Here is a 20490-nt window from a genome sequence, read left to right on the forward strand (position 1 = left end):
GGGGGGTGCGGGGTGGGGTGTGTGGGTCTGCGGGGGGTGGGTACGGGGGTGCAGGGCTGTGGTTGGCTGCAGCGCGGGCTGGGCACTGAGACACCCCCTCCCCCCCCCCCCCCCCCCCCCAAATCCAGCCCAACGCCCCCGCGTCTGCCCCCCAAGCACCCAAACACCCCCCGCACCGGCCCCCCCATGTGTCCCACATCCCCCTACAGCGCCCCCCGGTAACCCATCCAACCCCCCCCACCCGCACGGCTCTCCCGCTCCCCTTCCCGCGCCCCCCCAGCGCCCCCGCACCCCCCTCCCGCACCCCCAACCCCATCCAGCCCCACGGAGCTCCCGGCCCCAGGCCCCGCCCCCGCCCCGGCCCCGCCCCTGGCCCCCGCCCCTCACCCCCGGCCCCGCCCCCCGGCCCCGCTCCGAGCCCCGGCCCCGCCCCGCGAGCGGCCCGGCCCCGGAAGTGGCGGCGGCGGCGGCGGCGGCTGTCGCAGTGCGCGGCCGGAGCCAGCGGAGCCGCCGGCCCCAACGGGCCGGGCCGCGCCGGGCCGGGCGGTGCCATGAAGGGGAAGGAGGAGAGGGAGGGCGGCGCGGCGGGGCCCGGGGCGGCGGGGCCGGGCGCGGGGGGCGGCAGCCCCGAGAAGAGCCACAGCGCGCAGGAGCACAAGGAGCAGGGGAACCGGCTCTTCGGCGGCCGCAAGTACTCCGAGGCCGCCGCCTGCTACAGCCGCGCCATCGTGAGTGCCCGCGGTACCCCCGCCCCGCGCCGGGACACCCCCTCGGGCCCGGCCGAGACACCCCCGGGACGAGACACCCCCCCGTCCCCGGGCCGGGCCTGCTCAGCACCCCTGGGACATGGGTCCTCTGGCCTAGATCGCGGCCCCCGGGCCTGGGCCCCCACCCCCGGGCCGGGGTCCCTGCCCTGGGCCCGCCCCCTCCCCTCGGGTTTGGCCAGACTTATCCCCCAGGCCTGTGCCCGGCCTGTACCTGGGCCCCTCCCAGCCTCGGACGCCCCATCACCAGGCTTGGGTGCTCCCGTGCCCCGACTGTCACAGCCCCAGCCTGGGCCACAGGTCTCCAGTGCCGCCCCAGCTGGGGCACGGTGCTGGGGGAGCTGTCCCTGTGCTGTGGGACCCTCCCCAGCTTGTCCCTCATCCCTCCCCATGACTCCCATGCACGCCCCAGCCAGCGCTCCTGGCTCTCGCCTGGGTGAGGGCCTGGTGCAGCTGGCTGGCCAAGCCCTCCCAGCTCTCACCCCGTTGTCACCACACTGTGCCCCTGCCAGCAGCTAATGCGGGTCTCCCTTTGCAGAACCGCAACCCCTTGGTGGCCGTGTACTACACCAACCGGGCCCTCTGCTACCTGAAGATGCAGCAGCACGACAAGGCGCTGGCGGACTGCAAGCGAGCCCTGGAGCTGGATGGCCAGTCAGTGAAGGCTCACTTCTTCCTGGGCCAGTGCCAGATGGAGATGGAAAACTACGACGAGGCCATCGCCAACCTGCAGAGAGGTGAGCGAGCGCAGTGCTGGTGTTTCCACCCCCTGGCCTGTCCGCTGAGGAGGGGCCGGGGATGGCTAGAGGGACGCCAGTGCTGGCTCTGAGCTGTCCTTTCTGTCCCCAGCCTACAACCTCGCCAAGGAGCAGCGGCTGAACTTTGGGGATGATATCCCCAGCGCACTGCGCATCGCCAAGAAGAAACGCTGGAACAGCATCGAGGAGAAGCGGATCAACCAGGAGAATGAGCTGCACTCCTACCTGACCAAACTGATCATGGCGGAGAAGGAGAGGTAACGGGGCAGCGCTGGCACCTGCAAAGGCTTTTTTAGCACCACAAAGCCATTGCTGCTCCATGCCTGGTGCCTGGGGGTGCAGGCAGAGCCCCGCAGCAGGGAAGGGAGCAGTAGCATCCCTTCATTGCTTCTGATCTCCCCGCTCTGTCTTAGGGAACTGGCCGAGTGCCGAAAGACTCAGCAGGAAGAGAACGCAGACGAGAGCCGGAGCCGAGTGCAGCTGTCCAGCATCGAGGCCAAGCATGTGAGCAGGGGCAGGGGCTGCGCTCCTGGAGGCTCAGAGATGAGACAGGGCTTCCTTGCTCCATCCCTGTCCCCACGCAGTGCTGTGTCTGAGGAAGCTGGGGGGCTGCAGCCAGTCAGGTGAAAGGGAGGAGACCCCAGGGCAGGGCTGCTGTACCTGTTGTGCTCCGAGGGCGGTGCGACGCCAGCGGCTCTTGGTTGCGCCTGGGTCTGGGTGCTGGCCCAGCACAGGGGACTAATCCCAGGATAAAAATAGCCCCACAAAGGCAGGTTGTTTTTTAAGCTGGATCACTCCTGCCACACGCTTCAGCCTGGAGCTGCGCGAACACTGACCGGGGGCTGTGAAGGCAGAGGGGTCACTGAGGACCCTGCACCGCCTTTCTGCCGGCCACAGCACCCTTAGGGTGGGAGGCTTCGGGGCTGGCTGGCTGGGGACCTGCAGCCGCAAGGCCTTCTCTTTCAGGACAAATACCTGGCGGACATGGACGAGCTCTTCTCTCAAGTGGATGAGAAGAGGAAGGTGAGTGTGCCCCAGCATGTACTCTCATGTCCTCTTATCCAGAGCTGCTCACCATAAACCTTCTTTAGCCCATGCTACCGATGCTTCCACCCTCCTTGCTCCCCCGCTCTGAGCCAGCACCACCCCCCCAGCCTGTTTTTTGATGCTGGGCTGACCCAGCCCCTCCTGACCCAGCTCTCTTTCTCTTGAGCCAGAAGCGGGACATCCCTGACTACCTGTGTGGGAAGATCAGTTTTGAGCTGATGAGAGAGCCCTGCATCACCCCCAGCGGGATCACCTATGACAGGAAGGACATTGAGGAACATCTCCAGGTACCACCAGGCTAGGGGCAGCAGGGGCTTCTCAGCACCTTGTCTGCAGTCCTCATCTCCTGCCTGCGCTTTCTGGGTGCAAGGGCAGCTGCCTGCCTGACTGAGGGCTCATCAGCCTCCTTGGGTTTGGTCCCAGTTACCTGCCCAGACAGTTCCCTGTGGAGGTGCCAGGGCAGGAGGGAAGGCGGGGTGCTGCCCGGCCCTCCCTGCCTGGCGCAGGGGCAGCTCTTGGCAGGGTTCAGCTGCCTTCAGCCGCTCTCATCCTGTGGGGAGGCACATTCCTGGGGGCAGGAGGTCTCACGTGGTTGGTGCCTGGTGCAGGCATGATGCTGGCACAGCAGCTGCTGGCACTGAGCTGGCCTCGCAGCTGGCTGTGCCTGGGGTGGGGGGGGGAGCCGAGGCTGAGCACCTGGAGTAACCGGTTCCCCGGGCGTCTCCTCCCTTGCAGCGCGTGGGTCATTTCGATCCAGTGACACGGAGTCCCCTGACCCAGGACCAGCTGATCCCCAACCTGGCCATGAAGGAGGTGATAGACGCCTTCATCTCAGAGAATGGCTGGGTGGAGGATTACTGAGGGGGCGAGGGGGCAGCGCCCGCCCGCCTGTGCCCAGCCCCCTCCCCTCACCCTTCCAGCCACGGCGGCACAGGCGGCTCTCGCTGGGCTGGCACCATGCCTTACTCGCTCTCTGGCTGTTCTCCTTCCGCTCTGGGTGCCCAGGGGCAGCGCTGGGGGAAGGTGCTTTGCCATCTCCCCTTCCCGAGGAGCCACTGCGGCCGAGCGGGTGCAAAGGCTCCTCGCTGGGCTCCCGTCTCCACCGGCTCCTCACTGACTGTGCTGCTTGGAGGAAGACCTGCCTGGCAGTTTTGAGAAGGCTGGCTCAGCGTGGGGGCCTGGATGTTCTCACCAACGTCTTCATCACTGGGAGAGCAGGGTCCCCCTTGGCTACGGCAGCTGATGATCCCCAAAGCTTGTGTCCTGCTCCGGGGAGGTGCCATGAGGAGCTTGCTGGGATGAGCACCCGGTGCTGGTCTGGCCCAGTTCCCTCCCCATGTACAGAAGATGTTTCCTCCTGCCTGGCCAGGGTCGTGTCCTCATCTCTCCTGTAAATAGCCACTTGCTGGGGTGGTGAAGACAAACATTCCCACTGTGGATGCCGACTCGCCCTCCAGCTTTTCCTGGGACACTGCTGCCCCTGGGCTGGAAGGGGCTTGCTCACGTCCCCCCCCTCGCCCGGCAGGACCGTGGTCCCCCGCGAGCAACAACCTGGGTTAAAAGTTCTTCCTTTTAATGAAATCCCTTCAAAAAAAACCAACCCAACCCCACCCAAACCCATACAAGAAACCACCCAACACATCTACAGCCAGCGTTCTGGTCGGCTGACAGCCCTCCTGGCTTCTGAGCGCCCTCTGGAAGTTTGCCAATGTCAATTACAAAAAGAGAAATGAAATAAAATATAAAAATTATAATTCAGCAATAAATGTGGGGGAAAAAAAAGTAACTCCATCTGGAACGGGTCACAGTGGTGCTCTGCCCGGGCAGGCTGGGGCCCAACAGGGGCAGCGGCCCCAGCCCAGGAGGAGCAGGTTTCCCTGCCCTGCCTGCACGGCGGTGGGGATTGAGCCACACCTGAGGCACTGTGGTGGGACAACTTTAATCCAAAGGGCAGGGAAAAGACTGATAAAAACCCAGAACATCTTCAGGCACTTGGTCCCAGCACCAGTGGGCAGACCCGGCGCTGTGCTGCCGCGGCAGGAGGCAGAGCTGTCACCCCAGAACACGCTCACCACCTCTGGGGTGATGGTTGGCATGGCCTCCACCACCCAGCTCTACCCCAGGAAGGTGGAGATGAAGACACTGGTGTCCAGGTTGAGCGTGGCATGCCACCAGCGGTCAGGGAAGTACAGCACCTGCCAGAGAGAGCCAGCTTTTGGGGCTACAGCTTCCCACAGCCCCTGGGGTGCTGGTGGGGCTGCACGGGTGTCCCCTCCATCCTTGGTAAGGGACACCCAGGGTGCTGTGGGCTGGCTGGGGTAGGGCTGTGCTCACCTCCCCGGGGCGCAGGGTGCACTCCAGCGGCCGCTCAGCCGGTGGCAGCGTGGGGTATGTGTGGTGGAGCCAGGCCAGCGTCGTCTCATTGGGGTGGAAGTGGGGTGTTTTATCCGGTGGGTACAGGAACCAGCGCTGGAAGTCACAGGGGAGGGGGAACACCCAGGAGAAGAGGACACCCAGGAACACCACTATTGCCCCTCAGACTTCTCCAACCCATCAAGTTCAGGGGATGTCCCTTTGGGTATCCTCGCCCCCCCAAGCCCCCAGTTCTCACCTTCCTGCCAAAGATGACCTCAGAGAAGCCAGGGCCGTGCCAGTGAAAGGGAACACCAGAGCCTGAGCCTATGATGGGAGTGTGGAGGGGTTGCTGCTGGCGAGAACCCACCACTTCCACCCTGTCCCCCCACCTCTGCCAGCACCCACCTGCAATCCCAAAGCTGTAGGCAGGGCTGGTGCCCGGGATGTGGAATGGGGGGGGCACATACTGCTGGAATAGGGGCCCCCACTCAGTGAAGTTGTTGTCCCCGAAGAAGTAGAGGGTGTCTGGGGGGGAAGGTGTGGGAAAACAGGAAGGATGAGGCCAGGGAGGGTGAAGGGGGGGACCCCATCCTGCAGGATGGTGCTACCCACCGCTGCCCAGCTTGGCCAGATCCTGCGGCTTCAGCAGCTGCTCCACGTACTCTCGGAAGGGAACGTCCACTGCGGGCAGGGGAGAGCTGGGGGGGCCATGCCGGCAATGCCCCTGGGCTGGCCCTGCCTGCCAGTGGGGCTCTGGGAGGCAGTCCCCGCCCTCACCCTCACCTTTGCGGTAGGAGTAGGTGTTGGCCGTGCTGAGCCGCACCGAGCGGGCCCCAAAGGATGCCAGCAGCTTCTCCCGGGTGCAGAGGGCACGGAAGGCCTGGGGGACACAGCGGGGTCGGGATGCTGCCGCTGTCCTCCTCCCGCCAGCCCGGTCCCCCTCCCGGCACTCACCGAGTTGTCCGTGACCCCGCGAAGGATGACCGGCCGGGAGAAGGCGAACCTGGGGCGAGGGGAAGCACTGCATCCGGGCGACCGCACCGGGGGCGGACCCCAGCCCCCTTCCCCCGGGGCACCGGGACCGGCCCCCTGCCCCGGCCCACTTCCCCCGGAGCAGCGAGGCCGACCCCCTTCCCACTTCCCCCGGGCCCTGCCCCACAGGGGCCCGTCCCCACGAGCCTGCCCAGGGCGCCGGGCACTGCCCCTCCCGCCCGCCCCGGGGCAGCGGCGGCCGTACCGCTGCAGGAAGAGGGATGAGGTGAGGGAGGCGTCGGCCCGCTCCACGCCGCACCGCTCCTCCTCCGGCACCGCGCCCGCCAGCCTGCAACGGGAGGCTCTGCTCGGCACCGGCACCGGCCCCGGCAGCGGGCCCAGCGCCGGCCCCCCGCCCTTACCAGCCGCCACCCGGGAGGTCGACGCAGCCGGCGGGCCGAGCCCAGACCCAGGCGAGCGGCAGCAGCAGCCGGAGCAGCCGCCGCACCGCCGCCGCCGCCATGGGGACGCTGCCCGGCGCTGCTGGCGCGGCCCCGCAGGACTACATTTCCCGGCAGGCCCAGCGCTGCCGCTCCCGCCGGGGGCCGCGCCTTAAAGGGGCCGCGGGGCAGGTAGAGCCCAGGGAGCCGGGGCTGCCCCAGCGCCGCTGCAGCCGGGTGAAGCAGAGACAAGAGGCAGGGCCCAGCGCGGCTGCTCTGGTTGCTTTTAATCCCGTACAAAAGGGCCGGGCAGGGGCTGCCCGCCCGTCCCGTCTATACAAAAATAAATACAAGGAGAGGGGTACGGGGAGGGGAAGGGGAGGGGAAGCGGGGGGCAGGGCCCTGCCCCGCCGGGCTGCCCCCTGCCCGGCGCTGGAGCCGCTCAGGTGTACTCGCAGAGGTGGCCGCAGCCGGCGGGGCAGTGCGAGCTGGTCTCCAGCCACTTCATGATGTGCTGGAGGTGGCCGCCGTGGCTGCAGCCCTGGCACCAGACGAAGAGCCCCTTCACCACGTGGTGACAGACCGCACACATGCTGGCACACTGCCGACACCTGCGCCGAGAGGAGAGGGTGAGAGCCCTTGGCGGGGGCAAGGGGGGCGGAACCAGGGGGCTCCAACCCCTCCTCCTGCCCCTGCAGCCCCCCTGGGACTGCCCTGGGTGAGCAGAGCACAGTGTTTGTCCTCGGTGCCTGCTCCCTGCCCTCACCTGTCGCAGATCCAGCCCCTGTTGCTCATGGGCCGCTTGCAGTTGCTGCAGTTGACGTGGAGGGTGGTGGAGGCCTGGTTGAGGCAGTTGATGGCACGGCACGTGCTTAACTTGATCACCTCGTTGGAGATGTTCCAGAGCTGGAAGCGCTGCAGCAGGTCAATGTAGGATGTGTACCAGTGCTCCTGGGGGCCAGGAAAGACCACTCAGCCTCGACACCCTCCAAAATTACCCCCTCCCTGGGATCTCAGACCCCTCCCATCCCAAAGGCAAGATGCCTGCATCAGGGAAACTGCTCCACATCCTTCCCTGCATCGACAGGCCAAGGCCACCTCCCCACCCCAGGTCCCTGACAGAACTGGTGGTGGGGCAGCCAGTCAGGTTCCAGGGGTCCTGGAATCACCCACCCCATGTTACAGCGGGCCCAGAGGAGGGATGTGCCCAGAGCCCAGGCAGGATTCCATAGCGCTGGGGTCTCACCAAAGTGTCCCATTGCATCTCACCGGGCTGCTGCACCAGCCCCAAGGGAGGGCTTGGTTCCCATGCAGCCAGGAAGGGGTTCCCAGGCTCTACCTGCGTTTGCTCATCGATCTCCTTGCGGATGCGGTCTCCCAGCACGATGAGGACGGACACGGCTGTCTGCACGTCACCCTGCTCAGCGTAGAAGAGGAGCGTGTCCCGCACGATAGGATTGAAGAAGTCGGAGGGCAGGCGGTTCTCATAGAGAGAGTGGGAGATGGAGATGAGGGAGAAGGACTCCACGGGTGTCAGTGACACCGTCTCAGCTTCGTTGCCGCTGACGTGAGGAGAGTCAGCCTTGTCTTGCAGGTGGTCCAAGGCCGATGGGTTGTCCACAATTTCATGACGCAGGGGAAAAGCTTCTTGGGGAAGGCTGTATTCCTGCTCCTCAGCTGCAAGGAGACATCTTTCATCAGGAACAATTTGGGAAGGGCAGGAAGAAACCCAGCCACACGCCTGGGACAGGCAGCACCTCCCAGCACCAGCTGTGCACTCACCATGTGGGTTCTCATGGTCCATCATATACAGATCATCCTCGTCCGCTTCCACGTCTCCCAGCAGATAGTCTGCAGGGACGTCGCTGCCCTCTGTCTCCTCGTTGTCTGCATGCCAGGGGAGAGAGAAATCAGCTCACTGCCACACAGTGGGATCCACACCCCGTGTCCTGCAGCGGTGGGACAGGCAGTGGCCCAGCCAGACAGCTCAGCTCCCCACCGTAGTTCCTGGCTCCTGCAGCCACCACCATAAGCAGTCACGGGGGTCAACTGTCCTTCCACAACACCCTGGGGCTCAGGATGCTTCAGCAAGTCCGACCACCCCCAGTCTACAGGATAAATTGACTGGTTTATCCCATATCAGGGCCATTGCCAGCTGAGGGAAGAGCCACAGGGCTGCCCCTGAAACCTTACCCTCGTTGTTGATCAGCGTGGAGGAGGAATCCATGAGGATGTTCTCTGGGCGGCTTTCTCCTTTGCTGCGGTCCAGTCTTGACTCGCTGCCCAGCCCAGAGGGGATGTCCTTCAGGTTAAAGCTGGGAAAGAAGCCAAATTTAGTAGTCACAGAAGTTTACAGTTTCTGTTCTAGCCAGCGAACAGCCTGGATATAGGTCTGTGGCTGCAATTTGAACTGTGAAATACAAGACACGGTGATTTCCCCGAGAGCACAGGACTCAGCTGTCCCCACTGTGTCACCTAAAACCACAGTTACGCTGCCACTGGTAACACAGCCCTTTCTCCAAGCCCGCTGTCTTTATGCCCTCACTGTGAAGGCACCTGCAAAGGTCTCCCTAAAGGTTTCAGAGCAAAGTCCAGACCCTTGCCTCCACCTCTTCATGTCTGTATTCAGCTCCATTCAGAGGGAAACAGGAGCTGTCTGTCTCAAGGCACTTTGCTGTTCATTATGCATCACCCCTTTCAGGCTTTGCTGAGATGGAAGTGGAAGGGAACGAGGTTCAAGCAGAGCTGAGCTCTCCAGCTCGCCACTTAGGTCAGCGACAGGGATCAGCCCATCTGGATGCAGAGCTGGGCCAAGGGGCGTGCTTGCTTTGATGTTGTTTGAGGATTTGCCTCTCATCCTGGGAACCCAGCTCTGCCAGGTCTGACAAGTAATTTGGAGTCCTCACCCCTCACTTTTAGGTCATCATGAAGAGGAAAAACAAGTTTTCCTGCTTCCTCAGTCCAGGCCAGCACACCACCTGCAGAGCCAGGCTGTCCTCTCCCTCTGAAAGGCAGAGGACATCCTCTTCACACCAGCACCAAGACAAGGTTCTCCGTCCCCAGCTCTCACAGCCACTACCTAAATAACTGCAAAGATGGCACCAGCCCCACCACAGCCTCAGACTTCCTGTTAGAGAGGGAAGGAAGCAGCGAACAAGCTCGAGGTCAGGCTGGTTTCTTACGCCCACACCCAGAACGGCTGCGTTCAAACGACACCAACTCACAAACCAGCATGGCCTGAGGCTGTGGGAGAGACATCCCCACTCCCACCCCGAAACTCCAGCCCACCTGAGGAACCATCTCAGTGTTCCCACTCACAGAGCCGCCCCAGCCATTGTGTCATTGGCTCTGGCGTCTCTTACCTGTTCATGAGTGGGAGGGTGGTGCTGCCTTTCCCCATGCTGTGGTTGAGGTTAGCAGATGACACGGTGCCCAGGCTGGAATAGATAATCCGCAGCATTGTCCACGTTTGAGCCACCTGCACAAGAGACACCCCCAGTCAGACCTCACCAGGATAAAGCCCAACGCAGCCACACACCAGTTCCCATCATCTGCTGAGCTAGAAAGCCACAAAGGCTCCAGTTCCTGGGGAACAACCCGCGCTTGTTGTAGGCAAGAGTGTTGCAGGTTGGGTGCCAGGTGGAGGCACACCTCCTTGGGACAGCCAGAGGCCACTGTCCTGAGGGCAGGGCGCCGCCATCCAGCTCGGGTGGCAGCCCTCATCCCAGCAGAACCTTCCAGCCCAGGTCTGCACCCAGAGTCTTCAGCCAGGGTCTCACCTGGTTGCGGTCCAAGCCCTTGGCCACCTTGGCGTTGTGGTCGCAGAGCTCGGCCAGGGGCCTGCCGGCCAGCGCGTACTGCTTGGCCGTGTGCACAAACCAGTCCATGCTGCCGCTCTCCACGTCCGTCTCGAAGACGCTGAGGGCGCTGGAGGAGGAGATGTACTCAAACTGCTCCGTGGGGTCCAGCTTACGCTTGAAGAAGATGGGGTGACGCCGGTCCCCAATGTAGGGCTTGCGGTTGGAGTCGGAGGAGATGAGGCTCTCCTTGGCGGCGAAGGCCAGGTCTCCGTAGAGGCTGTAGCACAGCCCCTCGGGGTTGGCGCGGTCGATGGGCTGGCTGGCGTCCTTGAAGATGTGCTGGTAGAGGGTGCTGTCCTTGGAACCCGACAGGAGGAAATAGGGGTCGTGGAGGTGACGCCACACGATGCCCGTGGTGACGTCCTTGTGCTCCTCGAACATGGCGGAGGGGATGAAGGGCCGCCGCACGTCCCACACGTAGATGTTGTGATCCACCATCATGGAGCAGGTGGCGATGTGGTGCTTGCACTCCGGGCGCCACTTCACCCGCGCCACGGAGGCGATGGTCTGCACGCAGTAGATCTCCTTGGCCCGCATGGTGTTCATGTCCCACACCTTCACCATCTTGTCCCGGCCGCCGGTGGCCAGCCAGCCCCTGGGAGAAGGGCACAGGAAGAGGGTGAGACACCAGCTTGGGTCAGGACCCTTCCCCATTCACCTTTCCTGCCCCGCGACCGCATCCAGGCCAAGGGTGGGCAGCCAGGCTGTAATCACACCCTCCCACGTGCTACCTGAACCCCTCATCTCTCCAACAACCAGCTCAGGAAACTGCCTCTTTCCCACTCCCATTTAAGGTCAGGTTGGATGGGGCCCTGGGCAACTTTGTGTAGCTCCAGGCCTGGAGGTTGGTGTCTCTGCCTGTGGCAGGAGGGTTGGAGCTCTGTGACCCTTGGGGTCCCTTCCAACCCAGACCAGTCTGTGATTCTATGAAGGCCCTGTGTCTTTACAGCCATGCTCTTCTGAAGGCCTCCCAGCCAGACCAGTAACCCCATCTGTAATTTCCACTTGCCCTGGACAGCAGAGAGGAACAAGGCCAGTTCAAACATATTTCAGTGCCTCTCTGAGGCAAGGAGGGACCCACACATCACAACAACTGTTTCTAGACACACACCCCAACCACCCCTACAAAAAGTCAGGAGGCAAATGTGATCAGACACGAGCCACCCACCTCCCAGAGGAGCAATCCAGCAGCTTGCTGCACCCACCACTAGCAACCCAGTGCCTCAGGATCCCCTGATTTGGCAAAAAAACAAACCTCAAAACACCCCAACACCCCCACCCCAAATCCTCAAAGCAAGAATTGCTCCTGCTTTCCAGCTACAGCTCAGCCCCTGACACAAGGGGTACCAGAGATCCTGCTTTCCACCCCTAAAAGGCCTGGATCCTGGTTTTAGGGCCTCCCTTGTGTTTGCTGAGGCCAGGCAGCTGGCTGGGTCTGGCCCAGCACACACCTGTCCTCTGGGTGCCAGTCGCAGCAGAAGACAGGCCCGTTGTGGGCTGTGAACATCCTCTCGTAGCGGTCCGGCCGGCGGATGTCCCACAGCTGCACGTTCCCGTTCTCAAAGGTGGCGGCGAAGGTGAAGTAGTCCCGGATGCTGAACTGGACGTCACGCACGCTTTCTGACTGACCTGAGCAGGGGCAGAATCACAGAATCACAGACTGGTCTGGGTTGGAAGGGACCCCAAGGGTCACAGAGCTCCAACCCCCCTGCCACAGGCAGGGCCACCAACCTCCAGGCCTGGAGCTACACAAGGTTGCCCAGGGCCCCATCCAACCTGGCCTTGAACACCCCCAGGGATGGGGCACCCACCCCCTCTCTGGGCAGCCTGTTCCAGCCCCTCACCACTCTCTCTGTAAAAAACTTCCCCCTAACATCCAATTAAAACCTTCCCTCCTTTAGCTTTAATCCATTCCCCCTTGTCCTGCCAGTCTCTGCCCTTTGAACAAGCTGATTCCCTCCTGTTTCTCTGCTCCCTTCAGGGACTGGCAGGCTGCAATGAGGTCCCCCTACAGCCTTCTCTTCTCCAGGCTGAACCAGCCCAGCTCCCTTAGCCTCTCTTCGTAGGGGAGCTGCTCCAGCCCTCTGAGCATCTTTGTGGCTCCTCTGAACCCTCTCCATCAGTTCTATATCTTTCTTGTATTGAGGCAGTTGAGATCCAGTGGGACAGAGCTCCAGCAAAGCTAAAAACTCCACCAAAAGAGCCATGGGGGTCACCAGCCCAAACAGAAGGGGAAACTGGGAGTAATATGGCCAGCTTCCACCTCCTCTGTTCAGCCTCTGTGGCAAAAAAAGCGACTGCCAAGTGGAAGAAGCAACAAAACACCCCTCAGCTCCCTCCCAGCCTGCTCCAAACATCATTCCCTGAGCAAACCCTACTCCCAGGCAAAGGGAAAGGGCAAAACCCCCAGCCCCCCTCCACCTCTCACCAGAGAAGGTGCTGACAGAGTCCTTCTTGCGCAGGTCGAAGCATTTCATGTAGCCATCCTGGGACCCGCTGAGGAGCATGTAGACCTCGGTGGGGTGGAAGCAGACCTTGTTGACTGTGCGCTTGTGCTCAGTGAAGAGCTGGTCCTGCTTGTTGCGGGAGGGTTTGCCCAGGTTCCAGGTGACGACCACGCCGTTGGTGGCGGCAGTGGCCAGCAGGTTCTCGTCCATCTGGTGCCACACCACATCCGCACAGCTGAAGTTCAGGGAGGGTTTCCGGCCGACACGGAGGTTCAGCTTCTCCACAAACTGGTCCTCCTCGATGGAGTAGATCTTGAAGATGTTGCGGCCGGCAACCACCACCTGGGCGGCATCGCGGCACACGCTGATGGCATTGGCAGGGGCATCCAGGTGGCAGAACATGGTCCGTCCCGTGAGGGTGTTGCCCCCCAGGGCAGTGGTGACCCTGGCCATTTTTTCCATGGCTGTCCTCGGGGCACACTCCCCTCTCCAGGAGCAGGCTCGGAGGCTCGTGTCCCCGCAGGCTGCATTCACGCTCGCACGGCCGCCCTGCTCCGCCTCAGCCAGAGCTGGGAAGGGACTGGCTCGGCTCCTGCAGCTCCTGGCAGGTCCAGGTGGCTTCCACTGCAGCGTTCTGTGGCCACATCAACAGGCTGCAGAGGTGAGAGGCTACAGCCTGCTGCTATCCGCAAGGAGAGAGATGCAGCCCCACACCACACTGGGCTTCTCCTCCTGCTGCCGTCTGCAATTCCCTCTCAGGGAGCTCTTGAAAACCTCTCCTGGGTTTCTCGTTCCCTCCTCAGTGCAATGCCCTGAGAAGCACCATTGACGAGAGTGGCTGTTGGTGATGTTACAGGAGGCCGACTACAGCGAGGCGGGCCGAGGCAAGCAGCATCTCTGGCGAGGGGCTGGGTGAAACGGGGCTGCAGTCATCTCCACGAGGAACTCCCCACACCACAGACTCCTGCAAGCACCACAGGCAGGGGTTCACTGTGTGTTTGCAGGGGGTAAGGGGGACAGCAGCTCCCCCGCCAAGCAGTGGAGCAGCTTTTCCCAGCCCTATCCCAGGCCAGGGTGCCAGGGGCTGGCAGCCACTCCGGGGGAGTGCTGGCCCCAACAAGGCTGCAGGATCTCAAGGGGCATCCAGAGGCTGGCTTGCCCTGAGCCAGGCCCTCCTGCTCCCACACCCTTCCCTTGCCAGGAGCCCCAGCCCCCCTCCCCCCTGGCATCTCCCTTCCTCAGGGCCTGCTCCTCACCCACAGACCCCTCAGGGACCCCCTCAGGGCACTCCCCCCCAGGGCCCACTCCCAAGCCCCTGCTCCCAGCCCACCCAGGGCCCGCTCTCAGCTTCCCTCCCCCCCAGGGCCCGCTCCCAGCCCCTCCCCAGGGCCCGCTCCCAGCGCTCCCCCACCAGGGTCCCCTCCCGCGCCCAGCCCAGCCCAGCCCAGCCCAGCCCGGCCCAGCCCTCCTCCTTCCCAGCCCCGGTACCGTATCCCGTGCCGGCGCAGTCCCGCCGGCAGCCCAGGCCCAGCAGGCCCCGCCGCCACGGAAAGGCACCCGGAACCCGCCTCCTTCCCTTCCCGCCCCGCCCGCTTCCGCCGCCGCCGCCCGCCCCATAGGCCGCGTCCCCCGCGCCGGCCCCGCTCCCGGGTCACGCCCCGCCCCTGAGGCGCGGAGCGGGGCCGGGCCTGAGGCGGGGAGCGCTGGGGGGGGGGTGGGGGGGGTGAGTGCGAAAATGGGGGTGCCGGGGGAGTGCGGGGTGCGCTGGGAGTGAGAATGCCGCGGAGATGTGGGGTGGGGGTGCAGGGGGGAGTGGGCGTGTGAGGGGGGGGAATGGGGTGAGGACACCGGCGGGTGCGGTGCGAAGCTGCGGTGTGGAAAATGGGGGCGCCGGGGGGCTGTGGGGCGCAGCGGGGGTGTAGGGGTGGGCTGGGGGGGTGTAGGGGTGCCCTGGAGGGTGTGGGGGTACATGAGGGTGGCGATACGGAGGTAGAGGGCTGCACCGGGGGATGGGTGCGCAGGGGATGGGGTGCACAGGGAAGTGGGGGTGCCCTGCCGTGGCGGGGGGGGTGTGCAGGCAGGTCTGGGGCTGTGCTGGGGCTGCCCGTGAGACGTGGGGGTGTGCACAGGGCTGGCATCACCCCCCCACCTGCTGCTGTCACCTGGGCAGGCTCTCCTGTGCTGCTGGCCTCCCGGCCCCCGTGTCCTGGCACCAGTGTCTCACACACCAGTGGGCTTGGGGGTGCAGACAGCCCCCCACTCTGGCTGTCACCATACTGGGGTACTCCAACTCCCGGCAGTGCCCCTCCTGTCCCACAGCCCCGCTGCTTCCCAGCATACCCAAACCCCCTTCCAGGGCCACAAGGGTCCTTGTGCCATTTTGGGACCAGAAAGGGGCATTTTGGACAAAGGAGGGCGCGGAGGAGGCGGGTGGTGCAGCAGTTCCTTCCCGGATGGTACAAAGGCAAAACAAACCGAAAGCGTGTCCGTGTCCGTGCCCGTGTCCGTGCCCATGTCCATGTCCGTATCCGTGCCCACGCTCATCCCGGGGCTGTGCAGGCAGCTGGTGTGGCAGTGGGCAATGCCCTGGGGACGGCCACCGAGCCCCTCCCTCGCCGGGTCCCCGCAGGCACCCCAGCCCTGTGCCCGGCTCGGTTCAGCCCCCGCTGCCGACGGGGTGATGGCTTTCCAGCTGGAAGAGCGGTGGCAATGGCAGTGTGTCCTTGGTGCCACCTCCTGCCTTCGATCTGCGCCCCCTCCGGTGTCCCCGTGGTGGCTCAGGCCTGGCCCTGGTACCCCGGGAATGTCCCATCCCAGACGGATGGGTGGCTCCATGACACCGGCATCCCGTATGGAGCAGCATCACCCCACTAACCCCACATAAACCAGGGTGCAATGGGGTCCCCAGGGTGAGGGGGGATGCTAGGTGGGAAAGCCCGACTCTTGGAGCGAGACCGGGACGGGGCGAAGCCGTATGAAGGGGCCAGGTGGGGGCTGCCACTTGTCACTGTCCCCCCCGGGTGCCTGGGAGCCTGCCGTACCACGAGACTGAAGCAAGCAAGCATGCGAGGGTGGTGGGCGGGCAGGCGGAGAAAAACATCCTGTGCACCAGGAGAAAGCGCCGGGCACCCCAAGGACAGGGCTGGGGGCTCGGGGTGGGGGGGGGGGGCACACAGCATGGGGGTGGGGTAGCTTGGTGACCCACTCCGGGGGTGTGAGGGGACCCATCCAGCCTCCGCTGTCCCCCCACGGGTGCCAAAACTAAACATCCTCCTCTCGCCCATCCCGAGAGCATCCTTCCGTCCCCAGGAGCATCCGTGGTGGCGGGGCTGCGTGCCCGCTCGGCACTGCGGGAGGGAAGCGGGATGCAGCCGGGGTGGTGACGCTGCCATCGCCTTCCCGCTCTGGGTTTCCGTGATGTCTGTTTGTCCGTCCAGAAGGGATTGGCAGGACACTGGGAGGAGGACGGGCAACGGCGACAGTGCGGGGGTAATTTACAGGGTACCCGGGGAGGCTCCAGCGAGGGACGACGCTGTCCCCCATCTCCCCCCAGAGCCCCCACGTCCTTCGGGGGTGTCAATGCGGGGGGGGGTGTCTGGGGTCAGTTGTTATCGATGGCATCTTTCGCATCCCCCAGCAGACAGAGAGAAATGGGGTGGGCGATGTCAGATGGGGCGGTGGCAGGGTGGGCGCGGGAGCGGGGTGGCCAGATCCGGCATTACTCGATCACCATGCAGCACGGGAGGTGCTGGGAGAAGTACTTGAAGAGCTCCGGGGTGGCTCCGGGGCAGTTGGTGAGCTCCAGTTCCTCCAGCTCCTGCAGCTGCACCAGCCCCGACAGCCCCGTGGTGGTCAGCAAGGGGCAGCCTGCAAGCGGGCAGGGCGCACTGTCACCCCAAAACACCAGCATCCCGAAACCCAGCATCCCAAATACCCCAGCACCCCCAAACCACCAGCACCTCCCCCCAGAAAAAGAAGCACCCAAAACCACCACCAGCAGCCTAAACACATCATCACCTCAAAACCCAGCACCACAAACCCCAGCACCCCCCAGAAACCAACACCCAAAACCCCAGTGCCCCAAAACACCAGCACCCCCAAAAAACAGCATCCCAAAGACCCAGCACCCCAAAAGCCTGCCTGTGGATGCATCCCCAGGGAGCTGGACTGGGTGCAGGTGCCTGGGCAGCTCAGGGGGATGCAGGAGCCATGCCATGCTGGCGTGGGGCCATGCTGGCTGTCCCCCGGGCTATCCCTGTCCCCAAGCCTGTTCACTCCCCAGCCCCAAGGGGACCTGGCCACCCCAGTCCCAGGGCAGCGAGGCGGGGGTCTCACCAGCCAGTGAGAGGAGGCGCAGGCTGCCCATGCTCAGGAGATGCTTCAGGCCAAAATCCTGCACCTGGAAAAGAAAATGGAATGGGAGTGGGGTGGGAACAATGAGGGGTTTCACAGGGGGCAGCCACCATGGAGCTGGGGGCTCAGCATTGCTGGGGCGGGGGGCTGGGGAAGGGTCCTGGGCACAGGGAGCTGGGGAAGGGAGCAGGGCAAGGAGCAGCATCAGGGTGCGGGGACAGGATGCAGAGGTAGGGAGCTGGGTGGGGGGACAGTCTGCAGGGACAGGCTAATTGGGCAGAGTGCAGGATGCTGGGGCTGGGTGCAGGGGCAAGGTGTCAGGGCTGAGTCCTGCTGAGCTTGCAGGAGCACCCTGGCCCTTCCCAGCACCAAGCCATGGGGGCTCCAGCCAGCCCAGGATGCCCACCCAGAGCATGTGGCCCATCCCAGGGAGCTGCTGGCCACTCCGCCCTCACCGTGCCAGCTGGGACAGGCCTGGCAGAGCTCCCCCACCTACCTGGCAGCACCAGCGCAGGTAGAGGCTCCGCAGGGACGACATGGTGGACAGATAGCTGAGGCCGGTGTCGGTGATCCGCACACACCTGCCAGGGACACGGGGTGTCAGGGCCGGCTGGGAGCGGGGCATCCATGGGTGTCCCCAAACCGTGGCCCCCACCCACTGCCTCCAGCACGGCTCGGCATGGTGTGGCACAGCATGGCATGGCATGGCATGGCATGGCATGGCATGGCATGGCATGATGTGGCATGGCATGGCTCAGCATGGCGTGCCCTTGCACAGATTAGTATGGCTCGGCATGGCTTGGCTTGGCACAGCATGGCATGGCACGGCATGGCTTGGCATGACACAGCATGGCATGGCATGGCATGACACGGCATGGCACAGCATGGCATGGCTCGGCATGGCACAGCATGGCTCGGCACGGCTCAGCACAGCCCCTTACCTGTCGAGCACCAGCTCCTCCAGCTTGTGCAGGTCACAGGCGATGTACTCCAGGGCCATGTCGGTGATGCGAGGGCACCAGGAGAGGTCGAGGCTGCGCAGCTTCCGCAGGTTCTCGGCCACCAGCTCCACGCCATCATCCGTCACTTTGGAGCAGCCCGAGAGGCTGAGGACACTCAGGTTGGGCAGGCTGTGGACCATGTTGACCACGCCGTGGTTGGTGATCTCCCAGCAGGAGTTGAGGCGCAGGGTGTGGGTGGTGTAGCCCTGCTTGGCGGTGAAGTAGGCGAGCGCCGTGTCCGTCACGTGGTAGGCCTGCAGGTTGAGCTCGGTGAGGTTGGGCAGGAGCTGCGAGATGGCGGCGATGGCGTCGTCAGCCACGTTGATGCAGTCGCTGACGCTCAGGGCCGTGATGCGGGCGTTGAGGCTGGACCACAGCCCGGCCTCTGTGAAGTCGTTGCAGCCTGACAGCTCCAGCCGCACCACACCCTGCATCTGCTCCAGCATCACCTGCCAAGGAACAGGGGGTCAAGGGCACAGTGGGCACAGCTGCCCCCCCACGCAGCCTCATGCCCCCCACCCTGGCTCCCTCTGAGCCGCCCCAGGGCTCTTCCCACTTCCCCTTGCTCTAGGACAAACATAAACGTTGGCAAAGAATGGGAGGGGACAGGCAAGGACCCCTGGCCACAGCCCCTGCCCTGTAGCCAGTGATGTTGGCAGGGGCAGGGTTCCTCGCTTGGGCGCTGCTCGGGCAGGATGTGGCCACAGAGCAGTTGGTGCTGTGTTTGGCCCTGGCATGGGGACCTTGCCTGACCCCGTGCAGGACCATGAGTTGTCTCATCTCCATCTGACCTGCAGCCCCCTGCCCAGGAGGATCCACCCCCCTGCCCCTTGCTGGGAGACAGGGATGTCCTCATCCCCTGAGCCTTGCTCACCATCTGCAATCGCATCCACCACCCAGTAGCAGGGCCACCTTGGCCGGCTTTGCCCTCCCAGCAGCATCTGCAGGCAGCAGGGATGACCCCCCTGCCCCTTGGCAGCATCCTTAGCCCCTGCCTGGGAGGACATGCAGGCTACAGTCCACCCCACTGCCCAGACCACAGGCAGGGGCTCTGGATGCTCTCCAAGCCTGTGGGATGTCCATGCTGCCTGCTCTGCTCCTCGCCAGCAACCAGTGAAAGCTCTGCCCATACAGGTGTCCTCAGGGACACCAGGAAGGACCTGTCATTGCCACATCTCCCAAGTCACCTACCTCCAACCCTGCATCCGTGATGGTTGACCTCTTAAGGCTCATGGACTTGACCCCCTTCTTGGAGAGGGGGTAGTTATCAATGAACTCACAAATGTCCAGGTCAGAGACACCCACAAGGCAGAAGCCGTCGAAGCCGCGGACGGCAAAGCCCTGCAGACTGACAAACTCCTTCTCACCACCCGGCAGGATGTTGTAGAGCTCTTTGGTGTGCAGGACGGGTGTCAAGCCCACCCAGAACTTGGGTTGGTAGAGCACCCGCCTCCACGCCTTGCACACCTGTGCCAGCACACACTTCTCGCACGCCGAAAAGTACCAGAACAAGCGGTTGAGGATCTTCTCGTCCACTGCCAGCTGCCTTTCCGAGGGCGAGCCGGGCAGCCGCTCCGGTGAGGGCTGCTCCGAGCCTTCGCTCGTGTTCAGTCCCACCAAGGAAGCGCCGGGAGGGGAGGAGACGCCAGCCAGAGTGGCCAAGGAGAGTGGGGAGGCCAGGCTGGGGATGGACAGGTCGCTGCGGTGGGCTAAGGCCGGGCTGAGGATGGCAGGCACAGACGAAGGCTGGCACAGGCGGTTTTTCACAGCGGGGGTGCCTTTGGTGATGCTGGCAGAGCCGAGGCCGTTGGGTTGCGTGGGGATCTTCACCAGTCCATTGCGGGGCAAACATGGGGGCTTGGTGTCGCCGTTTCGCGGGTTCGACATCTTCCACTGCTCTCTCTGCAACACAGGGATGCGGATTGAGGGGCTGCCAGCCTCCACCAGGAACCACCCCCCACCCCCGGCAGGGAGGGTGGGCAGGGCTGGAGGTGGTGTGGCAGCAGCAGAGAGGAGACCTTGCGTGGTCCTGGGTGGCCTGCGCAGGGAACAGGACAGTGCAGGGCACAGCTGCAGAGGGGGTGTGCCTAGGGGACAGAGTGGGGTCCTCTGAGCGGCTGCATGGCCCTGGTGTCCCCTGTGATGGGTGACAGATGGGGGTTTGTCCCCGGATGTTCACATCCTTCTCTGGGCCCACTATCCAGCTGCTGATGGGAGCAGGATTGTAGAATCACAGACCGGTTTGGCTCAGAGGGGACATTTAAAGCTCATCTCACCCAAACCCTTTGTGTGAGTTGACACCTTCAACTAGATCAGGTTGCTCAGAGCCCTGTCCAACCTGGCCTTGAATGTCTCCAGGGATGGGGCACCTACCAGCTCTCTGGGCAGCCTGTTCCAACCTCTCACCACTTTCTCTGGAAAGAACTTCCCCCAGTATCTCACCTAACCCTCCCCTCCTTCAGCTTCACTCCATCCCCCTTGTCCTGCCAGTCT

The 20490-nt window shown here is 63.9% G+C and overlaps 4 protein-coding genes across 4 annotated transcripts; 1 reads left to right on the forward strand and 3 right to left on the reverse strand.

Annotated features, from left to right (window-relative positions):
- Positions 1–465: 465 nt before the first annotated feature.
- STUB1 (STIP1 homology and U-box containing protein 1) lies at positions 466–4335 on the forward strand. Its single transcript, XM_084271303.1, has 7 exons — positions 466–728; positions 1303–1501; positions 1614–1779; positions 1936–2026; positions 2489–2545; positions 2740–2856; positions 3305–4335. The coding sequence occupies exons 1-7, from the start codon at positions 552–554 to the stop codon at positions 3428–3430; spliced, it is 933 nt and encodes a 310-aa protein (XP_084127429.1). The 5' UTR covers positions 466–551; the 3' UTR covers positions 3431–4335.
- Positions 4336–4481: 146 nt separating this feature from the next.
- Positions 4482–6425, reverse strand: JMJD8 (jumonji domain containing 8). The gene is made up of 9 exons (XM_084271304.1): positions 6319–6425; positions 6162–6245; positions 5879–5927; positions 5708–5804; positions 5537–5605; positions 5330–5449; positions 5181–5248; positions 4904–5038; positions 4482–4764 (listed from the first exon to the last, which is right to left on the reverse strand). The coding sequence occupies exons 1-9, from the start codon at positions 6417–6419 to the stop codon at positions 4684–4686; spliced, it is 804 nt and encodes a 267-aa protein (XP_084127430.1). The 5' UTR covers positions 6420–6425; the 3' UTR covers positions 4482–4683.
- A 181-nt stretch (positions 6426–6606) lies between these two features.
- WDR24 (WD repeat domain 24) lies at positions 6607–14179 on the reverse strand. The gene is made up of 10 exons (XM_084270878.1): positions 14132–14179; positions 12625–13607; positions 11648–11825; positions 10116–10791; positions 9699–9814; positions 8530–8651; positions 8119–8223; positions 7676–8013; positions 7103–7287; positions 6607–6947 (listed from the first exon to the last, which is right to left on the reverse strand). Exons 2-10 carry the CDS (start codon positions 13103–13105, stop codon positions 6779–6781), a joined length of 2370 nt encoding a protein of 789 aa, XP_084127004.1. The 5' UTR covers positions 13106–13607; positions 14132–14179; the 3' UTR covers positions 6607–6778.
- A 2182-nt stretch (positions 14180–16361) lies between these two features.
- On the reverse strand, positions 16362–19884 carry FBXL16 (F-box and leucine rich repeat protein 16; the record flags this gene model as incomplete). The annotated part of the gene is made up of 5 exons (XM_084271166.1): positions 16362–16510; positions 16979–17042; positions 17493–17577; positions 17938–18446; positions 19189–19884. The coding sequence occupies 5 exons, from the start codon at positions 19882–19884 to the stop codon at positions 16362–16364; spliced, it is 1503 nt and encodes a 500-aa protein (XP_084127292.1).
- Positions 19885–20490: the final 606 nt, after the last annotated feature.

Source organism: Gallinula chloropus (genome assembly GCF_964237585.1).
Source record: "Gallinula chloropus genome assembly, chromosome: 15".
Taxonomy (NCBI): domain Eukaryota; kingdom Metazoa; phylum Chordata; class Aves; order Gruiformes; family Rallidae; genus Gallinula; species Gallinula chloropus.

What these genes read in the sequence shown, in the direction of transcription:
- STUB1 (XM_084271303.1), top strand. Translation starts at nt 552, where the DNA reads ATGAAGGGGAAGGAGGAGAGGGAGGGCGGCGCGGCGGGGCCCGGGGCG. An exon ending in CATCGCCAACCTGCAGAGAG is followed by an intron (nt 1,502 to 1,613) that starts GTGAGCGAGCGC and finishes TTCTGTCCCCAG; the next exon opens with CCTACAACCTCGCCAAGGAG. An exon ending in ACATTGAGGAACATCTCCAG is followed by an intron (nt 2,857 to 3,304) that starts GTACCACCAGGC and finishes CCTCCCTTGCAG; the next exon opens with CGCGTGGGTCATTTCGATCC.
- WDR24 (XM_084270878.1), bottom strand. Translation starts at nt 13,105, where the DNA reads ATGGAAAAAATGGCCAGGGTCACCACTGCCCTGGGGGGCAACACCCTC. An exon ending in CTCTGTCAGCACCTTCTCTG is followed by an intron (nt 11,826 to 12,624) that starts GTGAGAGGTGGA and finishes GCCCCTGCTCAG; the next exon opens with GTCAGTCAGAAAGCGTGCGT. An exon ending in AGATCGATGAGCAAACGCAG is followed by an intron (nt 7,288 to 7,675) that starts GTAGAGCCTGGG and finishes CCTGGCCCCCAG; the next exon opens with GAGCACTGGTACACATCCTA.
- JMJD8 (XM_084271304.1), bottom strand. Translation starts at nt 6,419, where the DNA reads ATGGCGGCGGCGGCGGTGCGGCGGCTGCTCCGGCTGCTGCTGCCGCTC. An exon ending in TCATCCCTCTTCCTGCAGCG is followed by an intron (nt 5,928 to 6,161) that starts GTACGGCCGCCG and finishes CCCTCGCCCCAG; the next exon opens with GTTCGCCTTCTCCCGGCCGG. An exon ending in GCGGGGTCACGGACAACTCG is followed by an intron (nt 5,805 to 5,878) that starts GTGAGTGCCGGG and finishes TGTGTCCCCCAG; the next exon opens with GCCTTCCGTGCCCTCTGCAC.